Source organism: Oncorhynchus mykiss, chromosome 9 (genome assembly GCF_013265735.2).
Source record: "Oncorhynchus mykiss isolate Arlee chromosome 9, USDA_OmykA_1.1, whole genome shotgun sequence".
NCBI classification, from domain to species: domain Eukaryota; kingdom Metazoa; phylum Chordata; class Actinopteri; order Salmoniformes; family Salmonidae; genus Oncorhynchus; species Oncorhynchus mykiss.
In genome coordinates, this window is record NC_048573.1 from 42089063 (window position 1) to 42114851 (window position 25789).

The 25789-nt window shown below is 40.7% G+C and overlaps 2 protein-coding genes across 3 annotated transcripts; one reads left to right on the top strand and one right to left on the bottom strand.

The window, feature by feature from the left end:
- Positions 1-5125: 5125 nt before the first annotated feature.
- LOC110532118 (protein-S-isoprenylcysteine O-methyltransferase) lies at positions 5126-10887 on the top strand. 2 transcript variants are annotated; one of them, XM_021615735.2, is made up of 5 exons: positions 5126-5415; positions 5829-5917; positions 6023-6192; positions 7784-8001; positions 8090-10887. In XM_021615735.2, exons 1-5 carry the CDS (start codon positions 5197-5199, stop codon positions 8273-8275), a joined length of 882 nt encoding a protein of 293 aa, XP_021471410.1. In that variant the 5' UTR covers positions 5126-5196; the 3' UTR covers positions 8276-10887. The 2 variants fall into 2 exon arrangements, with proteins under 2 accessions (XP_021471410.1, XP_021471411.1); XM_021615736.2 differs by lacking the exon at positions 5126-5415 and adding an exon at positions 5426-5689.
- Positions 9208-25303, bottom strand: rnf207b (ring finger protein 207b). The gene is made up of 18 exons (XM_021615734.2): positions 25196-25303; positions 24694-24884; positions 19902-20034; positions 16047-16191; positions 15781-15862; positions 15614-15689; positions 15318-15443; positions 14874-14920; positions 13905-13977; positions 13695-13763; positions 13488-13556; positions 13016-13140; positions 12584-12761; positions 12197-12382; positions 11891-11942; positions 11684-11801; positions 11405-11515; positions 9208-11301 (listed from the first exon to the last, which is right to left on the bottom strand). Exons 2-18 carry the CDS (start codon positions 24882-24884, stop codon positions 11157-11159), a joined length of 1926 nt encoding a protein of 641 aa, XP_021471409.1. The 5' UTR covers positions 25196-25303; the 3' UTR covers positions 9208-11156.
- Positions 25304-25789: the final 486 nt, after the last annotated feature.

Genomic DNA, 25789 nt, shown 5'->3' on the forward strand with positions numbered 1-25789 from the left:
ACTGGCCAACCTGGTTAAATAAAGGTGAAAAATATAATAATAAATAAAGGTAGTCTTTGGTGTGGTCTGTATATTTGTCAGGTAGTAGATTTCTGTGAGTTATAAACATTGCACAGTTGTAGCAGTTACTGCCATGAAAAATCTTCACATCAACCCATTAATATATCCAGAATTGAGTTTTGGAAAGCTCCACATGTAGATATGGACTGTTACTCTTTTAGCACACTTTCACGTCTACTGATAGAAATGCAGGCACCACAACTTTTAGACACAAACACACACACAGCTGCCCGTCCTGCCTGCCGCTGGCTGCGTCCCAGTCACAAGCTCCCTTCCTACCCAAGTGGAACGTGAGAGCTGCCATGGTCCCGAGTTTCCCACACTTCAGTGTTAATGACACTGGGGCGGACACACAAAGGAAGTGTGCCCCGTCACACAAAGCTCAAGTGACCAAGGCCCTTCTACTCCCTCCTCCCTCCTGCCCAGCCACAGTGCAGTCAACCAGCTTTCACAGGCACACCATCTGGACAGATGGGACACTATAATCACCCAATGGGCCACGTGAGACCTGCTCAGGGAGATGAAATAGAAAGCGTGAGAATGTAGGAAAAGGGCAATTAAAAAGTCAAACTTCAAAGTCTTTTAGATATTATAATGACTTTTTGACTAAATATATGAAAATACAAGATAAAAAAACATGTTGTGTTATACTATTACCACCGAATCAAATAGTCAACACAAATTACTAATACCAATACCACCCTTATTACAATTGTATTAGCACTACAATGTCAATTTGTATTCAATTATTTTTATTTAATAGTTTATATGATGCAATGAAATGGATCTTACTTGAGTACTCTAGCAATGTTCACAGTAAAGGAATTTGGAGTGAAAATGCATTTCTCTGCCATGGACACTTCATGCTTAACATCTCCAATGAACATGTGAAATGTCCACAGACAGAGGATGTACTCCATGTTCTCACTACGTTCCCACCACGTATCAGTTGTAGTCAATGCTCATTGGTTAGTTCCCATCCATAACACATACGAATGGGAGGGGGGAAGCGGGCATTTTTAAGGGCAGCTCCCACCTGTTCATTTGGATCAGGGCCATTGTATTGAATTAATTCAAGCAATTTGTGCACTTTCTATTGTCACGAGGGCCTCGTGATTGCTATACTATGAGAAGCTGCATCACATTAAAGCGTAGTGAGAGCTGATATAAAGGTAAAGGAAAATGAGGTTAAAAATCAGAGACATTGCACACTGAAAGCACACTGAGTCATCCTCATTTCAAAGCAGGCAATATACAAAACCTTACAGCACATCCAACATAAGGGACGACATCAAATGGACCATATTGAACTGATGAGGATGTCTTTCAATTAAGCATACAGGAGCTATATGTTGTAGGGCTGTTTAACTCATGTTTCCTTTCTCTGCTCCCACAGGGGTAAAGTTATGATCCTTGAGAGGAAATACACTGATAGGGTGGAGAAGCTTCGCACGGCACTCGAGAGCCAACTCCACAACAGGGTCTCCAGCACAGACTCTTTCTTCTCAGTCAGGAGGCCCCTGCTCTTCCACAACAACTACTCAAAGTACTCCAGAGATACTCTATGACTGTCTCCATTACCTGCTGAAGATATTGTCCCACTGTTGATCCAGTGTGGATCTCCATGGAAACACCAAGACCAGCAGTGGGACTGAGCATGGTAACACTGAGCAGTTTCTGTACCCTATGCAAAGTTACTCTCACACCAAATCTGTCGTCATCTCTACACACCTGGAAGAGCTAAAGATTATTATTATATATTTTTTTAAATGTAACCTTTATTTAACTATTATTTGGACTATTTCAATTGATATGTACTATTTTGCAACTGAAATGATTGGGATCATTTTTCAACAATATGTGTATATATTTCCAGACATATATTTTTTAAACAATAGATTCAAAGTTAATGGTCTTTTGTAAAGACAGAGATTTTAGTCTGTGCTGTATGTATATGCCGTTAATTGTATGCCATTTTGTTTTAATATTTTTTTGCTGAGATGGTCACATGAAGACTACTCTCTGAGGAAAGAGTTATTACTGAAAACCATATTCCTGCATGTATACAAAGGAACAATGAGTTGAAATAAGTATAGGTTATGGTAGAGCTATGGTGGGCTCCCGAGTGGCGCAGCGGTCTAAGGCACTGCATCTTAGTGCTAGAGGCGTCCCTACAGACCCTGATTTGAATCCAGGTTGTGTCACAATCGGCCGTGATTGGGAGTCCCATAGGGCGTCGCACAATTGGCCCGGCATTGTTAGGGTTTGGCCGGGGTACAGTAGGCAGTCATTGTAAATAAGACTTTGTTCTCAACTGACTTGCCTAGTTAAATGAAGCTTAAATAATAGAGCCTCGTGGTAGGTTAAATCACAAGGGAAATTATATTTTTGATATCCAATGTAAACATTTTGTTGTAAAAAAACTGATGATGTCTGCTTTTTTTGTTATTTTTGATGTTGTCAATTTCTGCACCATTACTTACTAAATAACTTGACAACTTAAAATATTTTAAATCCACCAAAAATGACCTCAACATCTATGGATCAGGATTTCTTCAATAAGTGTTTCCCTAATAACCGGTAGTACATAATAGTTCTCCATTTTCAGCTCTACCAGCCCACCAGTCTTTGCATATGTCCATGTAACCTATTCATCCAAGCAGTCACAAATTCAACCCAACACACACACACACACACACACACACACACACACACACACACACACACACACACACACACACACACACACACACACACACACACACACACACACACACACACACACACACAAAACACACACTGTTTGCATATTGCTAGTAGCCAAAACAAGCAAATGAGAGATGTAATGTTTATCTGTCTATTATTTTATGTGAATGATACTCCGTCTTATCTGGGTAATAAATGCAATGTTTCCTTCATACAGTACATTTTGAATAATGATACATTTTGGTTTCAACAGGCTGTTGAGTATCACATCTTGTTCCCATTCACAAAAATTAAGCAGCAGTCTAATTTGTCTGTTGGACTGACCACTACCATTTATTGAATTTGTTTCCTGTGAACAGTATGGTAAATTCATGACAGATGAGATATCTCAGTCTGTGCTATGTCCTCTGCTAGACAGCCTAAGCATTACTAAAAACAGTTCCCCTCCATTTAAAAAAAGTGATGCCTGGTCAAAAAAGATTAGCTAGACCTCAAATAGAGAGAGGTTGGATTATATGGCTTTATAGCCCCATCTACAGTCAAGAAACCTGGCAGTGTGGTGCCAGGATGACAAACTCTCCCTCAACGTGATCAAGACAAAGGAGATGATCATAGACTACAGGAAAAGGAGGGCCGAGCACACCCCCATTCTCATCGACGGGGCTGTAGTTGAGCAGGTTGAGAGCTTCAAGTTCCTTGGTGTCCACATCACCAACTAACTATCATGGTCCAAACACACCAAGACAGCCGTGAAGAGGTTACGAAAATGCCTATTCCCCCTCACGAGACTGAAAAGATTTGGCATTGGTCCTCAGATCCTCAAAAGGTTATACAGCTACACGATCGAGAGCATCCTGACTGCTTGCATCACCGCCTGGTATGGCAACTGCTCGGGCTCCGACCGCAAGGCACTACAGAGGGTAGTGTTAGCGGCCCAGTACATCACTGGGGCCAAGCTTCCTGCCACCCAGGACCTCCATACAAGGTGGTGTGAGAGGAAGACCCTAAAAATTGCCAAAGACTCCAGCCTCCCTAGTCAAAGACTGTTCTCTCTGCTACTGCACGGCAAGTGGTACCGGAGCACCAAGTCTAGGTCCAAAAGGTTTCTTAAACCTCTTAAGGATCCAAACCTTTTTCAATTTTCGCCTAATATGACATAACCAAATCTAACTGCCCGTAGCTCAGGACCTGAAGCAAGGATATGTATATTCTTGATGCCATTTGAAAATAAACACTTTGAAGTTTGTGGAAATGTGAAATTCATGTCGGAGAATATAACACATTAGATCTGGTAAAAGATAATACAAAGAAAAAAACATGTGCATTTGTTTTTTTGTACCATCATCTTTGAAATGCAAGAGAAAGTCCATAATTATTCCAGCCAAGGCACAATTTAGATTTTGGCCACTAGATGGCAGCAGTGTATGTGCAAAGTTTTAGACTGATTCAATGAACAATTGCATATCTGTTCAAAATGTTGTATCAAGACTGCCCAAATGTGACTAATTGGTTTATTAATGCATTTTAAAGTTCATAATTGTGCACTCTCCCAAAACAATAGCATGGTATTATTTCACTGTAATAGCTACTGTAAATTGGAGAGTGCAGTTAGGTTAACAAGATTTAAGCTTTCTGCCCATATCAGATATGTCTATGTCCTGGGACCCAATCCCGTGGAGGTTAACAGCTTCTACCCCCAAGCCATAAGACTCCTGAACAGATAATAAAATGGCTACACAGACTATGTTCACTGCTGCTACTCTCTGTTAATTATCTATGCATAGTCACTTTACCTCTACCTACATGTACAGTACTAATACAAAGTTTGGACACACCTACTTATTCAATGATTTTTCTTTATTTTTACTATTTTCTACTTTGTAGTGTGCAAATCTGTCAAAGGGTGGCTACTTTGAAAAATCTAAAATATATTTTGATTTGTTTAACACTTTTTTGGTTTCTACATGATTCCATGTGGGTTATTTCATACTGTTGATGTCTTCACTATTATTCAACAATGTAGAAAATAGTAAAAATAAAGAAAACCCCTAGAATGAGTAGGTGTGTCCAAACTTTTGACTGGTACTGTCCATAGTGCCTCAATTACCTCGACAAACCTGTGCCCACATTGACCCTGCATAGAGCATTATTACTGTTATTTTATTTGTATTATATTATTATTATATGTATATTTTTTTTTACTTCAGTTTATTTTAGTACATACTTTCTTAACACGTTTTTTTTTTTTTTAACTGCATTGTTGGGCTTGTAAAGTAAGCATTTCAATGTTGTATTCGGAGCATGTGACAAATAAAATCTGATTTGATCATCTACGCAGCGTCACCTCCTGGAACTGAGCCAAGATTAATGAGGAAGTTCTGTGATTGTGGAAAACTCGCGAGAGCCCATAGGGAGTAACGTTACTTCATCATGGCAGGCAATAAGTTGGCATTAGAGGGAAAAATAAGTATTATAAGCTTTATTTTAGGGCTTGGCGTTGTTATAATTCCCCTTATTAGAACATTCGCTGGACACCTTGACTGGGTATTCGACTATCTCACTGGAGTGAGGGGGAAAATAGCTATTGCGGTGTACATCGCTGTTCTCAATGGCTTCTTGCTAATCATATATAAGGGACCTCTATATAAGGTAAGAGCTACAGTAGTAGCTAGCTAACGTCTGAAACAAGATGGCTAGCAGTAACATTAGCTAAGCTACTTAGCTAGCCATCTTGATTTTATGTTGTATTTGCCCATTCAAAACGGCATTCGGCTAGCTAGGCTTATTCTAAATGATCAGTTATTAATTGGCGCGCTTCTTTCTGACAATGTATTGTGCTAATGTTAGCTGGCTAATCCTATTAGCTGAATTGGATTGAGACAGCTGTCACCCTGATTGCCTAAAGTAGAACTCTAATTTAACGGTAAGCTAGATAACACTATTGAAGTCAACCTTCGGCATGGCCCACTTATGTTATTGTCTTAGCTGTTGATTTGGAGCCAGCTTTGTAGTTTCACAAGTTCAAGTTAGAAAGGTTATCGGAGCATGCTCTTATCTCCCAGGTTGCTGTGCGAGCCTGCTTCCTTGGTTTTACTTTTGGGTGTGGCTTGATCATAAGCTTTTCCCAAACTACATGGACACACTTTGGCTGGTAAGCATCCAGCACCTGTACATACTCTCTGTCACACACAAAACTAATTGATGTTAGTTTGATACCTGTTTATGCATAGTTCTCAGTCAATGGATGTATTTGCAGGTACATGTGTTCCATGTCTTTCTTCCACTACTCTGAGTACTTGGTGACGGCCATCATTAACCCCCGCAGCCTGTCTCTGGACTCATTCCTGCTCAACCACAGTGTGGAGTACACCGTGGCTGCCGTCTCCTCATGGGTGGAGTTCACTATAGAGAAGCTCTCTATCCCAGGTCTTTCCTCATACCACACTTGTGCTCAATGGTTGCGTTCCAGCCTGACTACATAGCTGGTATTGCATTGCATCAACCAATGGTTGCATACCACGTCATTCTGCGCAGGCAGGTGTCTGCAATGTAGGCTCAATCCCAATACTCCTGTTAGCCCTCCCCTTTGTTTTCGAGTGTCTCTCGTTTGGGGGGGGAGTGACACTCGAAAACGGAGCAACTAATTAGGCCTAGGGAATGGGACATCATTACATCGCTTGTGTCGATGACATGGATGTCGATATAAGGGAGCCCTCTGCACCTCTCTGATTCAGAGGGGTTGGGTTAAATGCGTTAGACACTTCAGTTGTACAACTGGCTCGGTATCCACTTTTCCCTTTCACTCGTCAGATACTGCCAACGGATACCACGCAATTAACTGACGATGAGCCAGTACTGGCTGCAGTAATAGCTTTTCTTATATTTCTCATGCAGCAAATACATACTTACCATATGAGCATCAAATGAAAAACAACGTGCCTGTAATGTACCCATCCTCTGGCGGTGGTTCAATGTGGAGTAGTACTGAAGCAGGACTTTCATTCCATAGCAGTTTGGCATGTAACAGTTGCGTTCCCTTCACTCAGTCCTTAACAGTGGAGGCATTGTAGCTAGAACAATTAAAATCACTGTTCTGAACATTTTTTAAATAATTTTTTACCAAATGTGTAAGGGTCCATACACCGACACATCCATAGCATACCGGTCTTTTTATCCTCCACTATACAATAAGGAAGAAAATAGTTATCTACTGCTACGTTACCTGCATTGGCAAATATCTTCAGTCTCTTATGTTACTAACTACAATAAAGAACAATTACAAGTGATTGAAGTATTATTTTTAATTTTTTTTATGAACAGGAAGGCAAGCTTACAAAATTGTACATAACATTTGCAGTAGATGCTTTCGTTAGCGAGATTCTTTACATACATTGGGTTTCACAGATGACAGCCTGGTTTGCTCAGGCGTCCCTACAACATGAATTACAATTCATACAAATGTCAAATGCCTGTATAGAAACCTAAATGTATAGTTAGTTAGCTAGTTGTTGCTAGCTTGTTAAATAGTTATTTTTGTAAATTAACTTTATGACCAAGAAATGTGCATTATAATTGTTCTCTACATGAACTAACATATTCATCTTAAATGTAAATACTTTGCATGATTTGTTGGGAAGTTATAATTAATTACATTTCCTTCTATCCTAGTATTCTTGTCAGCCACCTTCCTGAAGCAACTTTAGAGCCTTGGGTTGCAGGACTTTATGGTAGTTTTAATAACCACTCAATAGGAAGTCTGCATGTTGATTTTCTTAATTTGGAGGGCTGAAAAGGCTCTACCCCCTCGCTCAAATTTTAATTGGAACACCACTCCGACTCAATGTGGCTCGCGGGATCGTGCAAAATGGAGGGGAGGGCTAAGGAGTATTGGGATTGAGCCGTAGTCAGCCTGGAACGCAGCCAATGACTTTTCATGTCAGTTGAAATGGCATGACATGTTGTCACAGGAGGAGTGAAATGTCTCAATTGGCTCTGAACCTTTTCCCTCTTGTCTCAGAGCTGAAGCAGCTGAGCTGGCTCAGCCTGGTGGGCCTGGTGATGGTGCTGTGTGGGGACTTCCTGCGTAAGTCTGCCATGCTGACGGCTGGCTCTAACTTTAACCACATCGTCCAGAACGAGAAGGCCCAGAGCCACGTGCTGGTCACCGATGGGGTCTATGCCTTCTTCAGACACCCGTCCTACGTGGGCTGGTTCTACTGGAGCATTGGCACACAGGTACATGCCTAAAATGTCAATTTTTCTTAAAACATGTTACAATCAAGCCCACTCCACTGATTTTACTTTTCCGTGTCCAATGTTCCAGGTGATGCTGTGCAACCCTGTCTGCATCGCGGGTTACACCATGGCCAGTTGGCGCTTCTTCCGTGAACGGATCGAGGAGGAGGAGCTCTCTCTCCTCCATTTCTTTGGAGAGGACTACCTGGAATACAAGAAGAAGGTGGGCACCGGCCTGCCCTTTATTTCAGGCATCCGCATCAACAGCTCCTAGGTGTGAGAGATGGGGTCCTGGATGTATGAACATGGCAGACAGACAGGCACTGTGAGGGGCAGCCCTGGTCAGCATACTGTGGATTAGCCCTTGTGGTCGCCCGCCCTGGAGGGGTCTAGAGCTCACGGAGACTGACACCTACGAGCGTGGTAAAGGGCTCCCCAAAAACCTGGGTAGACGGACTCACTCAAAAAGAAACGACACCCCCCAATGTTGTATATCTATTGCACACATCCAACCACGTCTTTGGTTTGGTTAGTTTGACTACTAAGAGTTATTTTTTTTCTTCATTTTTTTTCATCTCCAATGTTTCCCTTTTCTGTGTTTTCCATAGGGAGGAGTTGAGTTTCTTCAGTGGATGCTGAATGGATTTTTAGCTTGTGTTACTGAATCAAAGTGCTGTAATGAGCCTGGTCGAGTGTCTGCTATTCCTTGTTTGTCTGGCTTATCACTAAGTCATCATTATTAGGTCTCAGCGTTTACAACAATAGTTTTACACAAGATTAGGGATGCACAATTTCAACTGCCCTCGTACATATTCTTTCCCAGTAGGTAAATCTGCGCTAAGAAGCATTTATTTCTGTGTGACTGTTGTACATTTACAAAAATTTCCCAAAATGGCAGCAAAGTGGTTGCTTGCAACATGGTCTTTGCCCCATAAGTTAATGAACTTTTCATAAATTATAAAATGCCTTTTGATGGTAATCAAATGTCAAAATATGCCATGAGAAAATATTGGTTATAGGTAACGGCCCAGAATTTCTATACTGATGCATCCTTACCCAAAATGATTTATTTTAAATGTGTTGGACCCGGTTCAGGGAACAAAACTGGAAAATAAAATGAAGGAACTGAATCGGGAACGAAAGCAATCCATACTGTTCCGGAACAGAACCGTTATTTTAAAAGCATGCGAACCGGTTAACATTCTAGCCATTTTTTTTTTTTTTTTTTTCATCCCACAAAAGAAACGAAACAAAGCGCATGTGCAGAGCCCTCTCTATCACTGAAACTTATTCCAGCGTCTGCCTGCAAACTAAAAATCTTTGCCTGTGCATGTTTAGGTTACCTGCCCCTCCCCCACCTGAAGCATAGGCTACTGTACTGAACTTAGAAGCATGAGAAGATAGGGAGAGATCTTTTTAATTAGAGAAGTGGATTAACTTTTTCAATGCTAGTTAAAGATACTATAGGCCTAGTTGAGTTTTAGATTGGATTTGTTAACTACAAAAAGGTAAGCTGTGTGTTTAATTCTGGTGCTGCTCTTCACACAAGCGTGTGAGCTAGCTAGCTCAAAGTCTCTCCTAGGGAAAATTCTGTGAACCTAATTCAGATAATGCATGTCTTAAAGAGGGCCAGCGCTTCAAGCCTGCTCAACCCGCTCGCTCTCCCCCCACCTGTAAATTTTAAGTAGCATCTTGCGCCATAGGCTACACTGGTCTGTCCATCACGCATGTAAACAACTAGCTTGCCTGCTCTATCTGCACTGATTGCTGAAGTCATTCTAATGAGCTAAATGTAAAAAAAATATATTAAAAAATGTCACAGGTTTAAGACCGGTTCAGAGATGTATTTTGCTGATCGGAACTGTGGAATGGAATGGGGGAAATTATTATTTTTTTTTAGAAAACTTTGGTTCCAACCCCTGATTTTAAATTCACATATCCCATGTCCACTCAGGATCAAAAAGCTGTACTATCAGAAATCTTTTGCAAATTTGACAACCTGAGCAAGTCGTAGCCTGGTTCACGGATTTCTCCAAACGGTTCGGCGTAATAAGTCAGAAACATCTACTTTGTAAGTCATTTAAAACATAAGGAACACTGACAATCCGTTCACTGTTCTATTCCAGTCTGCTGTAAGTCTGAATGTCCCCTGGGTATAGACTATGAATCAGGGGTGTTCTTCCATAGGGTTTTTAGTAATGGGGGCACTCACTAATAGTCATCTTTAAAATGCATTCGCTCTCACACAGTCTCTCTCTACCCCCACTTGATCATCACTCCATCTATTTATTTGTTCTGTGTGCTTGTCTCCTCATGCTCACTGTGTATTAAAACCAACCAAAAGATGCATTCCTATGGCTAAGGGGTTCAGAGAGCTACACCCAACATGGCTTCCTTCTGAACTACCGCAGCTTGTCTCAGGTGAAAGGTCGCCTCTGCCCTCCACTCTGTATGCCCAGACTGTATGGAGTGCAAGAGGAGTATGTCTGTGAGTGAAAGAGAATTTGCGAAATTAGAACAGTCAAAAGCACTTAACTGTTGTGCAAGATGAGTGTGTGTGAGTTAGTTTCTGAAATTAGGACAGTCTAGAGCACTGTAAAAGTCATGTGTTACATGAATACAGATGAGATTCTGTTTTAATAAATATAAGAGCACATTCAGTTGGCTGCAGACATATGATAGTTTGCTGCTCAAAGCATGATACAGCTGAGCTGAAGGTGGAAAAATCCAGTTGTGTTGCACTACAGTATAACAATACTACAGTTTATTACAGGTAAATAAAAAATGTATCATGCAGAGGGTGTACTTATCTAACTCTTGGTTGATAACTTTTTTTTCACTTTACTGACATTTTCTGAATTGAATGAACACCATTGTCCTGTCAAATAAAATCAAAAGTTTATCCTAAGAAAATTGTCTTCCTCATTAGGTTGTCTTTCATGTTGTTGCCAATGTAGTCCTAATATGGATAATGGATGCATGCTTAAATTACTACAAGAAGCCAACCTGAACACAGTGACGGTGTTACCATAGCATACATTACACCTTGTTACACACAATGTGGAAATATTGGATTTTATATTCAATATAATTTACATCCAGTAAGTCAAGGGTGAGCACTTTGTTGGTGAAGTCCCATGCCCCTATCCAATTGTTTAGGGAGACAACTCCTTCCAAATGGCTATCTCTGTGGTCTTCTGCTTCCCTGGCCAGTAGAAATTATTATTGAGGGCAGCCTCATCAGAGAGGTTGCTGAGAGTGTGGTTGTCATCTGTGGTAGGCTGACAGGTCAGGTCATTTCTGTTGAGGTAAAGCATAAAAGTAGAGGTTTAACAAAGACGTATGGTTTTCATTGAAATCAGTCCTCCAAACAAGTTATTCAGTAATCTCCTCACTAGCTTACGTCAGTGTTGTTGAAATGGTTAGTTTAGTATCTTTGGCCGCAGTGGTGTCCTCATAGATCTTCAGCATGGCCTCTGTACGGTCGTCTTTCAGCTCCTTAGGCTCTTTCAGTCTGTGGGAACATTGAAAAGGGAACACTTCGTGGTAAACCATGTCTTGCACAGTCCCCATGACAGAAAGAAACGTCTCAGTCTGTGACCGCTCGACAGAGTAAATTGTACATTTGCCAAACTATCTTGTTAGTCAAGACATTGTAGTTTGTGACATTGAGCTCCAGTACCTGGGTTCAAGGCGTTCCTTCACCTTGGCGATAGATCGGATATACGGGCCAATTTGCCTGGCGATGGTGGTCAGATAACTGTTCTCTTGCCTTAGCTGGGTCAGATCATGAAGCTGGGCTGAAACCAGAATGGACAAATGCAGTATATAAAACACCAACTTGACCATAGCTATCTCACAGCTAACAGAAAAACAAAATCCCCATTACCTTCATAGATTTCCTGTTCATTTGCAACCCTCTGAAAGGTTGTCTCCCAGACCTATGGTGAAGGATAACAAGATGGAAATGAGCTCTAAAAGGTAAGCCGGGTTACATTAATAAACAATGTTGTGTGAATACCTTTTCATAATCCTAACTCCTAGGGAGTTTTTCTTTGCCACCGTGCTTCTACATCTGCATTTCTTGCTGTTTGGGTTTTTTTTGGGCTGGGTTTCTGTACAGCACTTTGTGACATCAGCTGACGTTAAAAGGGCTTTATAAATACATTTGATCGATCGCTTTAGTGATTCCCACCTCCTCAAACATGGCCCTCATGAGTTCTACTGCAGAGTACTCAGAGGAGATCTGTCTGTCCATCTGCACGGAGGTATCCAGGATGTCTCCCATGGTGTCTGTCTTGATGAGGGAGTGGTGCTTGGTCAGATCCCTGTGGGTCTCCTGCACCTGGTCCTTCAGCTGCTGAATGGACATCTGCAGCGTCTGGAGTCAGGAGAAGGCAAGGTTTTTAATGGGCTACATCAGGGTATAGTAATCAGGGTAGCGCCTTGATTGAAATCAATAGACCATGCATCTCTAATGTATTTCCAATACACACACCAAAACATTGCGTTTGGCTGTGAAACTCCTCAGTAATATCGTAAGAGCTGTACAGTAACTGAAAAGAGTCGTAGAAGCTCACACCCTGTAGCTGGTCTCATAGTTGCGACAGTGCTCGGTGAAGGGGGTCTCTCCCCCCTCAGCCAGGAGGACCTTGGTGCTGAAATAGCGGTGGGGGGTGGGCTTCCGCACCACGGACGAGCCCAGGGACATGTCACTGATGGCTGGGGAGTGGCAGGGCATGGACAGGGACGACTGTAGGCTGAGGGGACAGTTACACAAAACAATTAATAAATCGATATCTTTACATAAGTTTGGGCATCAGGCACAGGGGGTCCTCATATTTCCGCTGGATATTTTACAACATGACAAGCGCATACTTGGGAAGTACAAGCATACTGTCTTGAAATTTGAGGTTTCACTCATTGGGAGCACCAATAACATGCTGATGACATGTTCCCTTTGAGTGTGTAGGTCTGCACTATTTCCATATGGTAGGAGTGAAATATGACTCACAGTCCGCTGGCATTGCCCAAACTCAATCCAGTCACACTCCCAGCAATGGACACAGAGCGTCTTTGGCCCAGCAGTAACAGAGACTCAAGGCAACGAGCAAACTCGGACCGATACTCTGTGTTGATCTAAACCAGAAATATAGAATGGGGTGTATATTTGGGATGTGATATGACAAAACATCAGTTGAAAAGGCATATGACAAGAGAGGGTCTTTTCATTAACCGAAAGGTCACTAGTTCGAATCCCCGAGCTGACTAGGTGAAAAATCTGCCGACGTGCCTTTGAACGAGGCACTTTACCCTAACTGATCCAGAGTCACCGTTGATAATGGCCGACTCTGGCCGTGACCCCACTCTCCGAGGGTGTCTCAGGTGGAATTGGGATATTTCCAAATCACACATGCATATTAATACACACGTATACATGTGTGAAAGAGGACAAATATAAGCACCCATCTAATTATTTACCTTACCTTGCTACTCTGAGCTGGTCTCAGTCTGTGTGGAAGTTTGACAATCTTCTTCAGTCTCTCCATCAGTTGCTGGATAACATATATTAAAGTAATTTGCTTCAAAACGGTATTCACAATTGCTAGTATTACATTTCATGTTTTGGTATGTGCTCTTCTGGATTCATGGAACCAGATTGGGCATTATTTATCATACTGTATTGTACATACATATCCCATGTCAAGAAACTCAAACTTGTTGGCTGAACTTAGAAAGGCTGAGCAAGTGACCAGATGAACCTAGAGAGAGGAAAGGCAGAGAACATTGGCTTGAGTTGAGCATATTACACCTGCTCAAGATGGGCCATCCGTTTGGATGACAAATGCAACAGAGGCATCACCACTCCAGGATAGAAAGGCGTGCCATAGACAGGACATTACCTGGAGAGTGGGTAAGAGTGCGGCCAGATGAGACAGCTGTTCTTTGAAGGCTCTCTCTTTCTCCTCATGCTGACTGTTAAAAACAAGAGAGAATCCATTTGAAATGGATCTCTTACCGTATCTAAGTGGAACAACATGCATGATCTTAACCCACGTGTCAATAGCAAGAATCTCATGTGATTATCATCCTTACTCTTTAGCTTGTGCAGCATAAGCAAAGCTTTTTGGGAAACATTTCTGCTAGAGGGTTCAAGGTGGTGCCATGCAAGCCTGATGTTGCTAGTTTGACACATTATTATCATTAATTAGGCTTTTATCTAGATTGGTCTGCTGCCATGGATACCTTAATCTCTCAGCAGGATCTATAAATGTGGAACAGGATACATAGGCAGGCATTAGATGAGCCATTAGCCTGTTCAATATCTCTGGGTGCATCCCAAATATCCTGTAGAGTGCGACCCAGAGTGGACCCTGGTAAAAAAGTAGTGCACTATAAAGGGATAAGGGTGCCATTTGGGATGCAAGTGGTGTCTGTCTGTGGAAAGACTTCCTGCCCTGAGAGTTTATTGAGTTTACAGCGATTTTTAATGGCTATATGCAACCATTGAGGCTGAATCTGTGTGTTCTGTATTCGGATGGCCCATTCAAACAATGACCGGTAAGTACCAAATATTTCACAGTTTCTCTGAGCACAGGCTATACATTACATTATAAACATGATTGACTCTGCGCCCAGCAGTGGAGGCTGCTGAAGGGAGGACAGCTCATAATAATGGTCGGAACGGCGCAAATGGAATGGCATCAAACAACTGGAAACCATGTGTTTGATCTATTTCATATAATTCCACTGATTCCGCTCCAGTCATTACCACGAGCCTGTTCTCTCCAATTAAGGTGCCACCAACCTCCTGTGGCGCCCACCTTTACTTGTTTTCAAGCACGGTAGCCTGAAGTCAAATTCATTCTCACCTTTGAGCTGCTTTCAGGAGAATCTTTTTTCTTTCTGCCAGTTTTTCCTTCAAAAGAGGACAATATTATCTGTGTCAAGATTAAATGATGAAATGAAATTATTTAGACTGCCTAATTAAAACTATTACAATAAAACATGACATTCATTTCCTCTCAGTGTTAAGTTTGTAAATGAAAAGCACTACTTGAGCATTCCAATTTGATCAAATTTTGCTCTGATGTAAATGTGCAATGTATTGAACTTTCAGCTACTTTAGGAGATAAGACACGAAGGGTGACACCTTGTGGTAGAATAAACTGCAGTCAGAAAACAAAAAAAACATTCAACAATTTTTTAAAGAACATTGATTGATTGAAAAAAAACTGTCATTGGAATGGAGGGAAATTTCCAGCTTTGAGTTGAGTTGAATGTTTTCAAAATGGCCGATGCCTGTGTCAGCTCACCTGCATGTTGTTGAACAGTGTGCTGATAGCGCTCTCCTCCTCATCCACGTTCTCTCGAACCTCCCTGATCATCGCCTTCAGCAGGATGATGGCTTCCCTGGCAGACGTCTGAAGCTCTTTTACCGCCTAGGGGTCAGGGGTCACATCACGAGAGGGCACTGGACACCACCACATACACACACACCCACCCAACAAACTAAACTTCACCATGTTCCCCCACATGAATTGTCTATAGGTATACTCTACAGCAATATGGAATAAGTAGGTAATACAGAGTGTGAAGAGAATGCACTCACGATGACAGCTTGGTCCAGCCTTTCACAGCCTTGCATATATGCTGTCTCAATATCAATGCAGTGTGCTCTGCTCTCCCTGAAGGACACACACAAAAAGCAATTGCTTAATGGTTGATTTAATTATTTAAGTGATACAATATTGGGGATAGGAGGTGACTGTAACTCACACTTGCATGTCTCTGAAACAGTTGATACACAGCATGGACTTCTTCTCTGTGGAGAACATTATGTATAGCTCGTCATGGAGGGCTGTGGGTAGACAGACAGACAAACAGACAGGGAGAGCGAGACAGTCATTACAATGTCATCTCAGAGGAGAGAATATGAGCTGGAGAGCCTTGGATTTAACTTAACCAAAAAGTTATGTGCACCTGCTAGTTTATTCATAAAAGGTGTCTAGCTGTATTTGAAGAAGATTGGACTTTAAACACACCACACTTTTTGTGGACCTCCTTTGTGCGTTTGGCAAGGGAGACAATATCATGGCGGGCAAACATTTTGGCCTTGTGGGTTGATTCCCTGCAAGCTCCACACAACGGCTGGCTACAAGTGTTGCAATAGTGCATTGCTTCCACATCCTGTCAACACACAAGACCACAAACATATTCAAAAGCTTGTACTGCAGACAGAAACTACAGGTATGAAACCAAAACTGTTTTTTTTTCTTCAGGGGGTGGATCAGCTTTAATATTGCGGAGATTGTTTCTTCTATCAATGTAATTGTATGCGTCATTTCCAATCCCCCATATTTTGGGGTGGGGGTGGGGGGTAAATATATATATCTACATACATACATGCATACATACATATAGACATACACATATCCATATACTGTACATTACATATACACACATGTACACATATACACACATGTACACACACATACACACTTTTTTAAAGAATATATCTTAATTATTCCCTTCAAACCCTACCACCCTTCCCCCAATTGGAGTAAACTAATAAACAATAACACTTAGGCTTCTTCATTCAGTTTATACTTACTATACACATTTTACAGACACAATCTATTTTACAATAGTTATATTTTGTTTGTTTTTAGTCCTGGCCTTCCTCTATTTCTGATGTCGATCCAGTTTGATTTCTATTTGTAACTGTGGTATTTCACAACATTTCTGAACCTATATACATTTTACAGACCCCGTATGTTTTACATTGGTTATCTTGTTTTTATTAGTCCCACCCTTTAGCTCCATTCAACCCCTCCAATCTATCTCTTAACCCCATCCATTTAGAATTTATATTTTCCGCATATTTTCAACTGTGCTGTGATGCTTCACAAAAGTACTGAACCTTTCAATTCTCATAGCTTCTACAGATTGTAAAATAATGATAACATTTTTTGCAAAAATAATGATTATATTATTGATCGATTGACTATGACTTTTCAAATCACTATCTGCAGTGTTAGTTCTGGGTAAATGTTGCAATTCTTCAGCCATTCCTGGACCTGTGACGAAATACAAGGTACATATGGACAGTACCAAAATAAATGATCTAATGACTCTGCCTCGTCACAGCAAAATCTGCAGAGCTGGGAAGATTGTATCTCCCATTTATATAAAACATTCAATTGGTTGCAAGAATTTTGTATGATAACTTAAATTTAAAAATTCAAAGTTTTGAATCTGGCGTCGTTTTGCGTGTCAATTCATGTTTTGTGTGTCAATGTGCCATGGAATCGGTACATCAAAAATGTCTTCCCAACTATTTTGCAATTTATATGGCACAGTTGTCAATTTTTTGGTCCTTAAATGAAATTGATATGTATTTACTTTTTCCCCCTTCTACTTGCCTCTTCCATTTTTGTGGTAATGCTGCAATTAGTTGGTTGTAATTTTGGGTAGAGCAGACATTTCCATATGTATGTGTTAGCTGCATGTGTGACATAACTCCACCAGTCCTATTTATGATCTAATTTACAAAGATTATACCTTTTTTTTTTTATAATCTCAAATTTTTTATTTTTTATTATCAATTAGTGTATTTGAGTTTAACCACAATATTTGTTGTATTATTTGTTCGATCTTTTCAGGTGGATTGAACTGAAATTGCAACCAACTTTTTGAGGCTTGTTTAAAAAATAACAATATTTTGGAGATTATTTCATTTTCAAATAACCGAAAGGGAGCATTTGTAATCTGAATAAAGAGAAAAAGGCCATTCTTGAACATGGGGTGAGACATTCTTACTAATTTACGAGAGAACCATTTAAGATTTAAGTATAACTTTTGTATGACTGATGCCTTTAGTGAGAGGTCTAAAGCTTTAATATTTAATCATTTCTGCCCTCCAAAATCATATTCTTTATATAAATAGGCCCTTTTAATTTTGTCTGGCTTGCCATTATTAGTAAAATTGAATATTTTTTGTTCATATAATTTAAAAAGCAGGTCACTAGGTGTAGGCAAAACCATAAGCAAATAGGTAAACAGTGATATGACTAAAGAGTTAATTAGAGTGATTTTTGAACAAATAGACAGGTATTTTCCTTTACAAGATCTTATCTATTTTTGCTAACTTTCTATTAAAATGTATTGGAGAGAGATCATTTCTTTCTTTCGGGATATGTATCTCGAGTATGTCCACATCCCTGTCAGACCATTTTATTGGTAAACTACACGTTAAGGCAAAATACCCAATACATAATATTACTTATCATCATTTGGTTTTAATCCAGAGAGTTTAGAAAAAGTATCTAGACCCTCTATGAGGCTGTGGAGGGATTCTAATTGTGGTTTTAAAAGAAAACATGAATCATCAGCGTACAATGACACCTTTGTTTTTAAGCCACATATTTCTAATCCCTTAATATAATTGTTGGATCTAATTTTAACAGCTAACATTTCGATGTCAATTATAAATAGATATGTCGATAGTGGATAACCTTGTTTTACTCCTCTTGACAGTTTTAAACTTTCTGAGATGTAGCCATTATTTACTATTTTACACCTAGGGTTACTATACATAACTTTATCCCATTTTATAAGAGATTCTCAAAAATTAAAATATTCCAGGCATTTATATATAAACTCCAGTCGTACTTTATCAAAAGCCTTTTCAAAATCAGCTATGAAAACCAGGCTTGGTTTCCCGAAAATTTCATAGTATTCTATTGTTTCCAGTACTTGTCTTATATTATCTCCAATGTATCATCCATGTAAAAAAAAACCTGTCTGATTAGGATGAATAATATCTGACAATACCTTTTTAACTCTATGCGCCAAGCATTTAGCTAGAATTTTTTATCACAACACTGAAGTGTAAGAGGCCTCCAATTTTTTAAATGGACTGGATCTATATATATACCGCTTGGATCCTGTTTCAGTATTAATGAAATCAGACCTTCTTGTTGCGTGTCCGTTAATCTACCGTTTATATAGGAGTGGTTAAAACATGCTAATAGTGGTCCTCTGAATATATTTGTAAAAGTTTGTTATACATCCCCTGGTATGCCATCCATCCCTGGAGTTTTCCTGGATTGAAAGGCTTTAATTGCATCAAGAAGTTCCTCCTGTGTATTTTGGCCTTCACATGAGTCCTTTTGTACAGATGTTAATTCTACATTATTAATAGGAAAAAAATCCATACAATTAGCTTCGGTTAGTGGAGATGGAGGAATATTCTTAAAGTACTTTACTTCCTCTTTCAAAATATTGTTCGGTGAATCATGCGTGACTCCAACATTAGTAACAAGTTTCAATACATTTTTGGGGGGTAGTATTTCTATGTTGATGATTGAAAAATAATTTGATGCATTTTTCCCCATATTCCATCCAGTTCGCTTTATTTTTAGAATATATTACTTTCTTGAATAAGTTCCTCCATTTCTTTTTGTTTTTCCTCTAACTTATTCTGTGCCTCTATGGTGCAGTTTTTATTGCTATCTAACTGTACTCTTAGTCTTTCAATTTCCTTTGTTATTAATATGGTCTCTTTTGACCTAAATTGCTTTTATTTTATAGATGAGTACTGAATTGCATAGTCTCTAAAGGCACATTTAAAAGTGTCCCATACAATAAAGGGATCTGCTGTACCTATGTTATGTCAGGAAAAAGTCAGTTATAAATTTGTCTGTCCTAGTTAAAACCAAGTTATCGTCCAGTAGACTTTGATTACATTTCCAATATCCTCGCCCACGTGGAAATTCTGTAAGAGTAATATATATACGCCAATTATGTGATCATCCAAACCTGTGTTTGTTAGGAGCATTTTTGCATACATGGCTAAGGTTCAAATAAATCATTCAGAGTTAATAAAACCTTAATACCTGCTTCTTGCACTCCAGATCACAGTTTGAACACTGCACAGTCTCCTCACAGTCAGTAGAGTTATCCACCAGGAATTTGAGCAGGCGGTCCTCCTGGGGTAAGGCACTTAGGCCTTTGACAATGGACTGTTGTCTGTACCAAAACCAAGAGTGGTTACATAAAACTTACAAATAGGATCCAACACATTTGGCTACTAACAATCTTAAAGTGAAGAGATCCCTGAAAAGTAAATGGAAACAAACTAATATATTTCAAAGTGATTGTGTTTGCAGTTTTACCCTTTGTTCTGTGTGGGTTGGATATCTTATGCTACAGCTGTTGAACTATTGTCCTCATGTAGGCTATTGCCTCTCCCATTACCAAGTATTCACCTAGTCTTCACGGCAACACAGCCACAAATAGCATCGCTCTGAATTCTGATTACACAAGGTAATGTCAATGACAAGAATAGCAACAACTACACTATTGCTTTATAACAGTGTGATTTCCCATGTCATTCATTTAATGAATGTCACAAACAAACCGTTTGCTTAAAGCAAATTTCCTTTGTTTAAAGGGGGGCTAGATTATTGACTAGGCGTGTCCTACACTTAGTAAGGTCCATTGTAGCCTCTCACCCTTACATAAGAAGACCTCCAATGAATACTTAATCTCAAATGTACAGGCTGTCATAGAAAGCAAAGCATGTATCCTTTATTACAGAGCATGTACTAGTTGAGCTTCATGTGACTCAGGCAAAAATAAACTCATAGGCGTCCTGGAAATACCACCACAATCTCATCTAAACTAGTTTGTACTTACATTACCATATCCATATCCACAGTACTGCATAATGACAACACTGTTACATAATCCAGTCCTGGAGGGCACAGCAATTAACGTAATCTGAGCCCAGAGGGATCAATCATTCAAATGTCAAGGTGTCCAAATTCTCTTTATCTTCTTACTGAGAGTTGCCAGCTATCTAGGACCAAGCTGTTCTCAATGCCAGGCAGGATGAAACAAAGGCAGGATTTACACTGCAGCTGTCTATTTCCCCCATATAATCCCGTAAGACTTTCATCCTGGCACTACTAACTGGAGAGGCTATGTTGTTCTAGGTATCTTTTAGTATACACGCATCAATGATAAATACTTCAGCCCTTCCAATGACATCAGGCATGATGTAGAAAATGGAGTTGAAGAGTCCATGGGACATTTCACTACAAAAGCTATTGATATGATAAAGTAAGCCTAGAACAAGTTTGCCTTGTCCGAGCCAGAACTGCCCATAGGGGCAGGAGCCTATCTCCTGTTTCTGTAGCATGAGGCAGCTTAAACTACCGTACAGTGCCTTGCAGAAGTATTCAGGAGTACAGATCAGGGTTGGGTTATAAAAAAATATCAGAAACTTTGAACATCCCACAGACATCATTAATTCATTATTAAAAAATGGAATGAATATGGCACCACAACAAACCTGCCAAGAGAGGGCCGCCCACCAAAACTCACGGACCAGGCAGGGAGGGCATTAATCAGAGAGGCAACAAAGAGACCAAAGATAACCTTGAAGGAGCTGCAAAGCTCCACAGCGGAGATTGGAGTATCTGTCCATAGGACCACTTTAAGCCGTACACTCCACATAGCTGGGCTTTACGGAAGAGTGGCCAGAAAAAAGCAATTTCTTAAAGAAAAAAATAAGCAAACACATTTGGTGCTCGCCAAAAGGCATGTGGGAGACTCCCCAAACATATGGAAGAAGGTACTCTGGTCAGATGAGTCTAAAATTGAGCTTTTTAGCCATCAAGGAAAACGCTATGTCCAGTGCAAACCCAACACCTCTCATCGCCCCGAGAACAACATCCCCACAGGGAAGCATGGTGGTGGCATCATCATGCTGTGGGGATGTTTTTCATCGGCAGGGACTGGGTAACTGGTCAGAATTGAAGGAATGATGGATGGCGCTAAATACAGGGAAATTATTGAGGGGAACCTGTTTGTCTTCCAGAGATTTGAGACTTGGACGGAGGTTCACCTTCCAGCAGGACAATGACCCTAAGCATACTGCTAAAGCAACACTCGAGTGGTTTAAGCGGAAAAATGTAAATGTCTTGGAACGGCCTAGTCAAAGCCCAGACCTGAGAATCTGTGGTATGACTTAAAGATTGCTGTACACCAGTGGAACCCATCCAACCTGAAGGGGCTGGAGAAGTGTTGCCTTGAAGAATGGGCAAACATTCCAGTAGCTAGATGTGCCAAGCTTATAGAGACATACTGTATCCCAAGAGACTTGCAGCTGTAATTGATGCAAAAGGTGGCTCTACAAAGTATTGACTTTGGGGAGTGAATAGTTACACACTCTCTAGTTTTCAGTTTTTTTGTCTTAGTTTTTGTTTCACAAGAAAAAATATTTTGCATCTTCAAAGTGGTAGGCATGTTGTGTAAATCAAATGATACAAACCCCCCCAAAATCCATATTAATTCCAGGTTGTAAGGCAATAAAATAGGAAAAATGCCAAGGGGGTGAATACTTTCGCAAGCCACTGTACATGTACATGCCCTGGATGCTAGTCTGTTCCAGGGCCTTACCCCTAATCCATCTCCTTAATGCTGAGTGGCAGGCAGTGAGGCATCAGGTCCCATTGGGCCAGTCCTTGGAATGACTCGACTGTGGAACAAACCCCCAACTTTCCAATCTTAGGGCTTAAATGTTAACCACAAAGCCACTGAGTTGGTCATTGATATGATAAATCAAAGCTAATTTGTTCCATAAGAACTTCGAATACCTAGTCTGGACACATGTACTCATTCAAGGGTTTTTCTTTATTTTTACTATTTTCTACATTGTAGAATTATAGTAAAGACATCAAAACTATGAAATAACACATGGAATAATGTAGTAACCAAAAATAGATATTTTATATTTGAGATTCTTCAAAGTAGCCACCCTTCACCTTGATGACAGCTTTGCACACGCTTGGCATTCGCTCAACCAGCTTCATGAGGAAGTCACCTGGAATGCGTTTCAATTAACAGGTGTGCCTTGTTAAAAGTTAATTTGTGGAATTTTATTCCGTCTTAATGCGTTTGAGCCAATCAGTTGTGTTGTGACAAAGTAGGGGTGGTATATAGAAGATAGCCTTATTTGGTAAAATACCAAGTCCATATTATGTCAAGAACAGCTCAAATAAGCAAAGAGAAACGACAGTCCATCAATACTTTAAGACATGAAGGTCAGTCAATCCAGAAAATGTCAAGAACTTTGAAGGTTTCTTCAAGTGCAGTTGCAAAAACCATCAAGCACTATGATGAAACTGGCTCTCATGAGGACCGCCACAGGAAAGGAAGACCCAGAGTTACCTCTGCTGCAGAGGATAAGTTCATGAGAGTTACCAGCCTCAAATAAATGCTTCACAGAGTTCAAGTAACAGACACATATCAACATCAATTGGTCAGTTGAGACTGCGTGAATCAGGCCTTCATAGTCGAATTGCTGCAAAGAAACCACTCCTAAAGGACACCAAGAAGAAGAGACTTGCTTGGGACAAGAAACACAAACAATGGACATTAGACCAGTGGAAATCTGTCCTTCGGTCTGATGAGCCCAATTTTTTTATTTTGGTTCCAACCGCCTGTCACACACTGATCTGTTTCACCTGTCTTTGTGCTTGTCTTTGTGCTTGTCTCCACCCCGCTCCAGGTGTCGCCCATCTTCCCCATTATCCCCAGTGTATTTATACCTGTGTTCTCTGTCTGTTGCCAGTTCATTTTGTCCATCAAGCCTACCAGCGTTTTCCCCCTTGCTCCTGTCTTTTTCTATAGTTCCAAATTTGTTCTATAGTTCCAAAATGTTTTGACCATTCTGCCTGCCCTAACCCTGAGCCTGCCTGCCGTTCTGTACCTTGCCACTCCGCCCTGGATTATTGACGCCTGCCTGCCCTGACCCTGAGACTGCCTGCCGTTCTGTCCCTTTGACTCTGATCTGGATTACTGCCCTGCCCTTGACCTGTCATTTTGCCTGCTGCTGTTCTAGTAATAAACTTTTGTTATTTTGACACTGCATCCGGGTCTTCCCTAAAACGCGATACCGCCGTGTCTTTGTGAGACACAGTGTAGGTGAACGGATGATCTCCAAATGTGTGGTTTCCACTGTGAAGCATGGAGGAGGAGGTGTGATTGTGTGGGGGTGCTTTGCTGGTGATACTGTCAGTGATTTATTTAGTATTCAAGGCACACTTAATCAGCCTGGCTACCACAGTACTCTGCAGCGATACGCCATCACATCTGGTTTGGCTTAGTGGGACTATCATTTGTATTTCAACAGGACAATGACCCAACACACCTCCGGGCTGTGTAAGGGCTATTTGACCAAGAAGGTGAGTGATGGAGTGCTGCATCAGATGACCTGGCCTCCACAATCACCTGACCTCAACCCAATTGAGATGGTTTGGGATGAGTTAGACCGCAGAGTGAAGGAAAAGCAGCCAACAAGTGCTCAGCATTTGTGGAAACTCCTTCAATACTGTTGGAAAAGCATTCCAGGTGAAGCTGGTTGAGAAAATGCCTAGGGTGTGCAAAGCTGTCATCAAGGCAAAGGGTGGCTACTTTGAAGAATCTAAAAATCTACACTTTTTGGTTACTACATGATTCCATATGTGTTATTTCATTGTGTTGATGTCTTCACTATTATTCTACAATATTGAAAATATTAAAAATAAAGAAAAATTAGTAGGTTTGTCCAAACTTTGACTGGTACTGTTTTTCGTGATTTATGCCATCCAGTAAATCAATGGAATGCCCATTCTTACTTACCCACAGAGGGGGCAGGAGAGTCTGCCTTCCACAGCCCTGCCACGCAGACAACTGGCGCAGAATGTGTGGTAACAATCCAGTAGACAGGGGTGTTCGTACTGCTCATGGCACAAGTGGCATACCAAGGGGTGGCAGTTGGCACTGTCTGGGTCATATAGGTTCTCCAAAGGGCAGAAGATTCCTCCAGACATCTGTAAAAACAACACAGGAAAGCCCATCAGAGTGATGCTGATCTATGTTAGTGACATTTGAGCGAATTAGTGAAAATGCACGTTTCAACAGACACCCTAATCATTCCATGATGTATCAACTGTGATATACTGTTACAACACATCATATAATTGAAAGTATTCCAGGGAAGTCAATATTTAATCAGTACTCCCAACCTTCAACTCCATGGAAGTACATTAAAGTACATTCCTTTTAAGCATATACTTAATGAATGAGCCAAGCAGCAGATACTTAATAATATAAGAATATGGAAGTAAAGCTGAAGCATTACCTTATTGCTTGCTGCCTTAGCTGCTGTCCCAAGCAGGAATGACAGATATGTGGAGGGTCTTTGAGTGTGCGTGGAGGGGATGCAGTGCCGGCCCTGACGTCAAGTCAGGGTACTCAGTGGGTATAGGAGGAGGTGTGACCATAGCACGGCAGTACTGGATGACAACAGAGTAACCAGACACCACTCATCTGTCAACAGGTGACCAAAATACATTACTCTCTCTAATCCCTCTATTTCCCCCACTGCAGCCTCCAATGACTCCTGTCAAACGTCATGCATTGGTTGCTAATTCAGAATGGAACAATAAAGGGGACAATTGAGCAATGAATATTAGTTTTGGAAATAGCATACAGTTGAAGTCGGAAGTTTACATACACTTAGGTTGTGTCACGCCCTGACCTTAGAGATCATTTTTATGTCTCTATTTTGGTTTGTCAGGGCGTGAGTTGGGGTGGGCATTCTATGTTTTGTGTTTCTATGATTTTCTATTTCTATGTTTTGGCCAGGTATGGTTCTCAATCAGGGACAGCTGACTATCGTTGTCTGATTGGGAACCATACTTAGGTACCCTTTTTCCTACCTGTGTTTGTGGGA